Source organism: Colobus angolensis, unplaced genomic scaffold, assembly GCF_000951035.1.
Source record: "Colobus angolensis palliatus isolate OR3802 unplaced genomic scaffold, Cang.pa_1.0 Scaffold3, whole genome shotgun sequence".
Classification (NCBI taxonomy): domain Eukaryota; kingdom Metazoa; phylum Chordata; class Mammalia; order Primates; family Cercopithecidae; genus Colobus; species Colobus angolensis.
In genome coordinates this window covers 18159605-18169913 of record NW_012116265.1, presented here as the reverse complement: position 1 = coordinate 18169913, position 10309 = coordinate 18159605, and the positions used below count along the sequence as shown (strand labels likewise).

Here is a 10309-nt window from a genome sequence, read left to right as displayed (position 1 = left end):
AATTTTTTTTTTAATTGTGGAAAATATATTTCTGATGAGCATCCCTTTTGAACCCTGTGAGAATTGAACTTGGTTTCTTTTCCTAAAACAGTTCAATGAAAGTAGAAAGAGCACTGCAGTTTGAGACCTAAGCCAGGGGCTCAGATGTAAGCCCTTTAAGCTCTGGCCATGACAGGTCAAAAAAGTATCTTATCCTGCTCCTTTCTATAAATGGAGCTAATTAACAACCTTCTTCACAGGGTTGTTGTGATGAATAAGCAGTTTGCTTTGTAAATAGATAAACAAATACAAATAATTTTTATAATTTTTCTCTATAATTTGTTTGTCCTCTCTCTTTTGTTTTTTATTGATGTCCCTCCAGCTCACACCACTGTACTCTTTTATGAGAATGTTCTCAATTTATCTGTCTGCTTTTCTGCAAAGATGCCCTCCTTGGCCTAATTTCATGTTGAATTTCTGTATTAAAAATGTCTGGAGTGCATGTGTGTGTGAACTCAAGAGAGACTATCTGAATAGCATTCTCTAACCCAGTTGTCCTTTCTGCTTCTGTAGGGGAAACCCAAGAAGAAGCTTATTGACAGGAAGAACACGGTAATTGCCTTTTAAAAGTTGAGAAATTCTTTCCATGTGCATAATATGTGACCGTGCACAGACTAAGCATAATACCTTATATAACCATTTTTAGTTTGGTTCAGCCCGAATAGTAACATAAAATTTTTTTCTATTGAAAAAGTGTTTTGTGGCCACTTTTTACAAACAAAGTTTGAGATTTGCTTCACTATAACTACAGGTATACTATTCTAACTGAAGATGGTATTCTCGTTTAGCTGTGTAAGAGAATTAATGAGATTTTGAAACTACTGTCATGTTAGATTCAAGTAAGAGTTTGTGTTTTGGCCTTGACGTGCCTGAGGCACACAGCTCTGTGCCTCATGGTACAGAAGAGAACCTGTTTCTAGTTTGCCACAGAACTGAAAGTATACAAAACACCTGTGGACTTTCATTTAGGCAGAGAGCCCTTTAAAGCATAAATCTAATTTTTCTTTAAAGAAGGAATATATTATGATTCTCATTTAGTTAAGGGAAAACTCAGATAAATCAAGTTTGTAGCTTGTTTCCAAATAGAAAGTCACCCTTGGTGTGTAAGTTTTCTCTAGTTTTGAGTCGAGAAATATGCTTCGTATAACATACTGCTGTTAATTTGAAAATTGAGAAAAAAGAAAAAAATCCTAAACATTAAGAATATATGAAGATCACTGAGTTCTGTTCTTCATTTTTTGACACTCATTTTATATTGCCATCAACAGGGATTTTGGGCTCTGTAAAGGTATAAGCAAATGCAAGCTGGCATATGATAGATCATATGCTGGAGCGTGAAACAAGTCCTAATATATTTAAAAGGATTAAAATGATACAGAGTATGTTCTTTGGCCACAATAGAATTGAATATCAATAACAATAGAAAATCTTCACATACTTGGGGATTAAACAACATTTCTAAATAATCCATGGGTCAAAGAAGAAATGATGAGGAAAATTAGAAAATACTTTGAACTGAATGATAGTAAAAATATGTCAAGTTATGTACACTACAGCTAAAGTAGTACTTTGGGGGAAATTATAAGTTTAAATGCTTACCTTAGAAAACTGAGGACTGAGATCAGTGTTCTAATGTTTAAGAAACTGAAAAAAGCAGAGTAAGTAGAAGAAAGTAGTAGAAGTAAGTAGAAGAAAGGAAAGGCAGAAATCAAATATAAAACAAACAATAAAGAATATTAACAAAATCCAAAGTGTGTTCATTGATAAGGTAGCATAATTGATAAACCGTTAGGTAGACTGATCTAGAATAAAGAGAAAAGACAGTAATTACCAATATCATCAGATAGAAAAGAGAGGATTTCACTATAGATTCAACAGACATAAAGTGGATACTAAGGTGGGGAAAAAGGTTATTAAGGCAATATTATTAGCAACTTTATTCCATTATTTTGACAACTTAGATGAAATGACAGTTCTTTGTGATGGGGGGAATGTGGAGGCGAACACCGAAACTGATACCAGCTGAAGTAGAAATTTTGAAAAGCCCTGTATCTGTTGAGAAAATTGAATTTGTAATGAAAAACTTTCCTGTAGAGAAAACTCTGGGCTGTCGGGTTTCACTGTTGAATTCTGTCAAGCATTTGAGGAATAATAGCACCAATCTTATACAGATTCTTTTAAGAATATAGGAAGGGACACTTCCCAGTTCATCTTATGATACCAGCGTGACTATGATGCCAAAACCTGACAAAGACATTAAAATAGAAGAAGAGAAAATTACAGGCTAATATCCTTCGTGAACAAAGACACAAAATTTTTTAATATTAGCAAATCTAATCTGCCAGTATAAAAAGGATAATACATATGACTGAGATTTTCCCCAGTATTCCCCAGTATTGCTTAACATTTGAAAATTAGTCATTGAAATTCACCATATTTATTACAGGGGAAAAACTAGATTTATCTTTTCATTAGATATCCCAAAAAAGCAACTGATGAAATTCAACACATATTTATGAGAAAAACTCAGCAAATCAGAAATAGAAGGAAACTTCTTTAATTTGATAAAGGCCTTACATGAAAAACCTATTGCTATCATCATATTCAGTGAAATATTGAAGGCTTTTTCTGTATGATTTGTAATAGGGCAAGATGTCCACTCATACCACTTTTATTCACATTGTACGTTAGTATAGTAAAGCAAGGCAGCAAAAAAGAAATGCACACAGATTGGAAAGGAGGAAGTAAAATGTCTATTTTTGGATGACATAATCAGGTTAGTAGAAAATCCTAAGGCATCTATAAGTACAAGAACACAGAAGTGAACTTAGCAAGGTCTTAGGATACAAGATCGATGTACTAAAATCAATTGTATCTTAATGTACTAGTAGTAAGTAATTAGAAAATGAAATTTTAAATTATATTTACAACAGCATTTGAAAATATGAAATACTTAGGAATAAATTTAACAAAACATGTTTAATACCTATACAGTAAAAACTATTAAATAATACTGAAAGAAATTTAAAAAGACCTAAATAAATGGAGAGATATGCCATATTTGTCGATTAGAAGAATTAATATAGTTAAAATAGCCATTTTCCTCAAATTGATGTAAAGATCCAGTGTAATCTCAATCATTATTCTGGTGGATTTTTTAAAAGAAACAAACCAACATTTAAAAATTTATATTCAAATACAAAGGACTCAGAATATCCAAAGTAATCTTGAAAAAGACTTAAAGTACTTGACCTAAATACTGTAATTGTACAGTATTCAAGATATTGGCAAACTGATCACATTGAAACAGAATAGAAAGCCCAGAAATAGACCCACATTTATATGGTCAAAGTAATCCAATGGCGAAAGGAAATTATTTTTTTAAAATGGGGATGGAACAACTGAATATCATATTTTTAAAAATGAACCCCAACCGCTGTCTTCCATAGAAATTAGAGATGATTCATAGATATAAAAACTATTACTATAAAACCTATTGAAGAAAACATAATATCTTTGTGACTTTGGGCTTGGCTGTTTTTAGACATGACACAGAAAGCAATAAAACACAAATAATGTTATATTTTCTCAAGATTAAAAACTTTGTTATAAGATACTGTTAGGAAGATGATTTGGCAAGCCACTGACTGAGTGGAAATATGCATCAAACATATCTGTCAAAGGATTGATATCTAGGAACTATCAAGAACTCCTACAACTCAATAATAAAAAGACCGTCCACCCGGTTACAAAAGGGTAAAATGTTTGAACAGACCCTTCAAAAGGAAGACATATGAGTAGCCAATATGCTCATGAAAATGTGCTTAACAACATTAGTTATTAGGGAATGACAAATTAAGACCACATTATACCACTGAACATCTAGCAGAATGGCTGATACTATACTGACAATACTAAATGTCGGTAAGGATGTGGAACTAACACAACTGTGATAAATCGTCGTTGACAGCATAAACTGGTACAGGCACTCTAGGAAGAGACTGGCAGTTTGTTAGAAATACACAAATTTCACTTTGAGATCTACACAGAAGAAAAACGGCTTGTACAAACACGTTCATAGTAGATTTATTCGTAATGCTCCAAAACAGAAGACAACCTAGGTGTCCAACAAGAGAGCAGATAACTGTGGGTTATTCAGACAGTGACCTATTGCTCAGAAGTAAAATGGGATGAATACTGATACACACATGAGTGAATCTCAAAAGCATGCTGAATGAAAGAAGCCTTGCACAAAACAGTTCATACTGCATGGTTTCGTTTTTATGAAATTCTAGAACAGGCAAAACTAATACATGATGAAAAATTCACAACTGTGATTACCTTTAGGACGTTAGGGAAGGATTGAGTGGGAAGTGGCATGAGAACTTCTGAGGTGATAGTAATGTTAAGGGTTTAGGTTATAAAGCTCTAGACATCTGTCAGAACTCATTAAGTGGACACTTAATATTTGGATATGTCACTGTACGTAACTTTTAGCTTACCAAACACAGTTCTATAAAATAATTATTGAACTCTAGATAGTAATGATATGCATGTTGAAATGTTTAGGAACAAAATGCAGTGATGTCTCTAACTTTGAATTGCTTTAAAAACTAGATAGATTGATGTATGGATGGAGGGATGTATGATTGGATATATACGTAACAAAACAAAATATAGTAAAATGTTAATTGTAGAAACTAGGTGGTAGGTAGGTATATGGTTGTTCACTGCACAATTCTTTAAACTTTTGTTTAAATATTTCCAAAAAAAAATGTTGGGGGCTGGGAGTGGTGGCTCCACCTGTAATCCTAGCACTTTGGGAGGCCGAGGCGGGTGGATCAAGAGGTCAGGAGATCGAGACCATCCTGGCCAACACGGTGAAACCCCATCTCTACTAAAAATACAAAAAATTAGCCATGCGTGGTGGCACATGCCTGTGGTCCCAGCTACCCGGGAGGCTGAGGCAGGAGAATTGCTTGAACCCAGGAGGCAGAGGTTGCAGTGAGTCGAGATGGCGCCACTGCACTCCAGCCTGGGCGACAGAGAGAGACTCCATCTCAAAAATAAATAAATAAATAAATAGTTGGAAAAAGTAAATGAAAAAGACGTAGCTAAAAGATAATCAACTCATTTTTAGGAAATTCAGTTGTTTATTAACCAATATTTATGGCAAGTCAGCTGTGTGCTGGACTGTCTCATAAGCATCTAAGATACAGTGATACAAGACAAACATGGTCCTTGCCCTCATAGAACTATTATTCTGGCCTATCGGATTCATACTTTACCCAACATTCCCTTTCCTCCATCCCTTGTACTATTTAGGATTTATCTGTTTATCCAGGATCTCTTAGTTCCTAGTTGTTATTTTAAAATATCTTTAGAGAAAGAGATTTGTAGTAGCTTCTCCATATCTCTGAGCTTTTAGCATTCATGTTTTCAAAAGTTTATTTTTTGAGTTTTTGTTGATAAAAAGAAATCTTTTTTCCTAAAGAATGGAGTTCTTGACAATGTAGACAGTATAATGTAGACAATATAAACTCTTTTCTTTTTTTAATGAACAGTGCTTCATGAACGTAAACACTGGGCTTTAATTTATTAGGGTGTTCAATTAACTTCCACTCATTTAATTAGAATGACCTCAGACATTAAATTGTCTCCAACCACATTAAGTTTTTAAGAGACATGTCTTTGGAGAGAGAGTTTGTGTGTTTATGAGATAACGATGTCGGTGTTAAACTATGCCCATGTTTGTCCATACGGTTTTCAAATTTGACCAAGTTAAAAAAAAAAATACAAAATTGACCAAGTTAGCCAGACATTATTAAATACATTGTTTAAATGATTTTATTTTTCTATCAGATTTTTTTTATTTTCTTTATTATTGAAGTGGCTAAAAGTTTATTTCTATCTCTGTGTGTGTTTGTGTGGATGTGTGTGTGTTTGTGTGTGTGTGTGTTTACTCTTTGGGACTCTGATAAAATACATTTGAACTATTTTTAAAGTTCGTTGATTTGCTTCCCATTTCTGCTCCCAGCGCCAGGACCTTCCTGCTTTTGGCTCTGTGTCCTACTCTGGAGACAAAGCCTCCAAAAGACTTACCATCCATTCCATCCACCCAGAAATCCCTATCAAAAAGGTCCTAAATAGACCAAATGATACAGCCTTTTTTATTATACTCAGAGACTGAAAACTCCCAGAGGAGTTAGGATGATTTCTTGACCTCAAAGGGAACACACTTTGAGTTATAGAGAGGTCAGAGCCAACCGATTAGATTTTGAGGTTGGGCGTAGAGAGTTGGCTACATGATTTCAGTCACTGATACAGATACTGCTTTTCTGACCTGGTGACCCAGAGCTCTCTCTTTGATGACTTGGTTATGGCTGCCTCTCCTGTATTTTGCTCAGTCCTTGTATAGATTGGGCCTCATGTCAGTCACTCCCTGATTTGTGATTTGTCTTACTTTAATGCCTAATGTATCTGGTGCCAGCCCCCTTTCCACATCCCATTTCTCATTCTTGACCTGATGTATTTGGCCTTGTCCTATCTCTGCTTCTTTCCCTTGTCTGTGCCTCTGACTCTAACTCCTGACCTGTGCTTAATGCCTGTAAAGTCCCTGCCACCTTGCTTCACCTTCTGCTGTAGCTAATTAGGATCTTAAAGGAGGGTGGGTGTCTTGGCATTTCCTCATGTTGGGATGCTTGAGACTTGGTGAGTACCTAGGGCTTGGTAATTTTTCACTAAGACACTTCTATGCATCTCAGTCAACTCGGTGCTCCCTCACATATTCATAGATCATCAGCCTTTCTTCCCTTCATCTGAACCTCTGCTAAATCTATATTGTTTAGATTTTATATACATTCAAAAGTATATTTATAAAATGCTGAGTAAGTTATAATGGATAGAAATGAAACAAACACCATTTGCCACCACTCAGCTTAAGAATTAAAATGTTGTCATTTTTAAGGTATAAAGTATTTTAAGCATAAGGTGTTGGGTGGCGCTTTATAATCCCTGCAGTAAAGTAATAATCAGTATCACTGAATACTTAAAGGTCTTAAACATTGTCTTTAGCCACATATCTTTTTCAGAATATTTAGTAAATTCAAATGGGTCACTAGTGAGGTTTTAACGTAGATTCTAGTGTTCCTCTTTATCTGTCAAACTTTTAGAATTCACTTGAGTTACCATGTCCGGTGTGTCAGCATTACGGAATTCTGGCAAGCATAGCCTTGGAATGAAAGAGAACTTTCTGAAGGTCGTAGCTACCATGTTGCTTTTCCCTTAGAATGACTGCTGATGGAGCGCCAGAATTGAAGATAGAGAGCCTGAATTCAAAGGCCAAGCTGCATGCTGCACTTTACGAGAGGAAGCTCCTGTCTCTGGAGGTGCGAAAACGTAGACGACGGAGTAGCAGATTGAGGGCAATGAGGCCAAAATACCCAGGTACCTGCTGGTGAGCTTTCACCAAACTCCCTTATCTGGATCCTGCCAGACTGGGTTAACCAGCTGCTTACTCAGTATTTTATGAGTCAGAATCTTCCTGATCACATATACCTTTTTTGTATAGTTTTTTTCTCTGAAACTTAATTTCAACAAAGTCTTAAGTTTTTAAACCTTCCACTCTATAATATTTGTATTTAAGACTATCTGAAACACATACATTTTGGCCTTTGCTCTTATGTCAGCATCATACAAATACCTGGTACTCTAGGAATAATATTAGCCTGAGTTTAATGGAATCCTGAGCATTGCTGTTTAGGTTTTTTATAATTAGGTAAGTTCAGTTCATTCTTTAACATTGCTGAATGGCATATTTCAGACAAAGTGGAATTTCTTTCTCTCCCAGCTTCTACAATGTTGTGTCTATTTGTAATTGACTGATATACTGATTTCCTTTTTTTCTTCCTTTCCCTCCTTTGTTGAACATCTGTATCAGGCAGCATGTTAGTCACTGAGGTTTTGCTGGTAAATAAAAAACATACGGTCTCTGTCCTCATAGAACTTACAAGGTGGTAGAGAAGGGTAATGAATAAACATAGGATACAAATATTCCCCTGTTCTTTATACCTCCAGGAAGGGTGCTTTTTAAAAAATCTCTTAACACACTGTAGAAATTACTAAGCCAAGGGTTTTTGGTTTTTTATTTTTTTATTTTTATTTTTTGCCTTAAGTTGTGAAAGAGCCATGATGAGAGTATGATGAAAAATATATACTTTAATGAAGATTATTAATAGGTTTTAGAATATGTAAGATTAGGCCAGGCGTAGTGCCTCATGCCTATAATCCCAGCACTTTAGGAGGCGGAGTTGGGCGGATTGCTTGGGCCCAGGAGTTCAAGACCAGCCTAGGCAATCTGGCAAAATCCTGTCTCTACAAAAAATACAAAAATTAGCTGGGTATGGTCACATGTGCCTATAGCCCCAAGTACTTGGAAGGCTGAGGTCGGAGGACTACTTGACCCCAGGACATCGAGCTGTAATGAGCCAAGATCCTGCCACTGCCCTCCAGCCTGGGCAACAGAGTGAGAACCTGTCGCAAAAAATGATAATAAAAACAAAAATAAATAAGAGAATATATGAGATGAGAGAGTGACCTGTGGTTGCTATTAATTCTGTGCCTTGTTTGTGGTTTGGTTTAGAAATGGGCTTTTACTAAAAAGAAAAAAGGAAGGTATTGGGAGAGAGGAACATTTAATCCTTTTTTCAGCAACATTAGTGATTCTTCGCATTTAGTGATTACCCAACCAGCTGAAATGAATGTTAAAACTGAGACAGAGAGTGAAGAGGAGGAAGAAGTCGCATTAGACAATGAAGATGAAGAACAGGAAGCTTCCCAGGAGGAGTCTGCAGGATTTCTTAGAGAAAATCAAGCCAAAGATACACCCTCATTGACAACTTTGGTAGAAAATACACCCAAAGAAAATTCCGTGAAAGTTCATGAATGGAGTAAAAAAGGTGAACGGTGCTGCAAACTTGAGACTCAGGAGCTGGAGCCTAAATTTAACCTGATGCAGGTTCTTCAAGATAGTGGCAATCTTAGGTAAGTATCTTTTATAATTATATTAGTAAAACTGATAACAGCTAACTTGTACTGTGTACCAGGTACTATTTTAGTGGTTTTACAGTCATTTTTCATTTAATATTTACAGAAGTCCTATGAAATAATGACTGTGATTAGACATTGCTATCATTAAGGAAACTGAGCCTTAGAGAGGTTAGGTAACTTGTCTAAAGTAGAGCTATGATACAAACCCGGGTCTCATTGGTTGGGCATTTGTGTCAGTCACTGAGTATAAGGTAACTGAGACAAGGAGCTCAAGGTTTAGTATCAGAGACAGAGAGCTTAGGCCATGGCCCCACTACAAACAAAGTGGTCTTAGGACATAGAAAAAGAGTGATTGGTCTGGCTTGGCAGGGCTAGAAAGGCATTATGGAGGAGGGAAAATTGGAATCAGGCCTTGACTGATGAGTAGGGTTTCAGGAGCTTTGGGAAGTGATGGTTAAGTGTGGGGGTGCTAGGTAGAGGCAATAAACACATACAGGTGGCCAGGCGTGGTGTCTCACACCTGTAATCCCAGCACTTTGTGAGGTCGAGGCGGTTGGATCACCTAAGATTAGGAGTTCAAGACCAGTCTGACCAATATGGAGAAACCCCCGTCTCTACTAAAAATACAAAATTAGCCGGGCGTGGTGGCGCATGCCTGTAGTCCCAGCTACTAGAGAGGATGAGGCAGGAGAATTGCTTGAACCCAGGAAGTGGAGTTTGCAGTGAGCCAAGATTGTGCCATTGCCCTCTAGCCTGGGCAACAAGAGTGAAACTCCATCTTAAAAAAAAAAAAAAAAAAAAAAAAAAAGAGACATAGAGGTGTGATAATACAGTCATTAATTAAGTCCCTCAGTGAGTTTTTATTGAGCACCTGCCCTATGCCAAGAATTGTGCTAGGCCATTTCACATTACTATAGGGACCAAGAGAGGCCTGGAGCTTACAGTCTAGTAGGGAAGACTGACAGTCACCAAAGAAACAAAGTCATTTAGGTCATGAGAAATGCTGTCAGGACAATAAGATGGTATAATGTTAGAATGTAATTGGGCAGAGTTACTTAATTGCAGTGATCTGGCATGAAGAGGTAACCTTTGAGGTAAGTCCTAAATGATGAGGAGTCAGTCCTGTGAATATTAGGAGGCAGAACATTCCCAACAGAATAGCAAGTACAAGGGCCCAGACATCATAATGAGCTTGGTGTGTTTACAAAATACAGACTAGAAG

At 36.4% G+C, this 10309-nt stretch overlaps 1 protein-coding gene across 3 annotated transcripts in view; it reads left to right on the top strand.

The window, feature by feature from the left end:
• TTLL5 (tubulin tyrosine ligase-like family member 5) overlaps window positions 1-10309 on the top strand; it is a 306711-nt gene that overhangs the window by 93757 nt on the left and 202645 nt on the right. For all 3 annotated transcript variants that reach the window (XM_011949527.1, XM_011949526.1, XM_011949528.1), the window contains 2 exons: window positions 7328-7485; window positions 8775-9081. In XM_011949527.1, the coding sequence (XP_011804917.1) occupies window positions 7328-7485; window positions 8775-9081 (465 nt within the window). The remainder of the gene's footprint in view (window positions 1-7327; window positions 7486-8774; window positions 9082-10309) is intronic.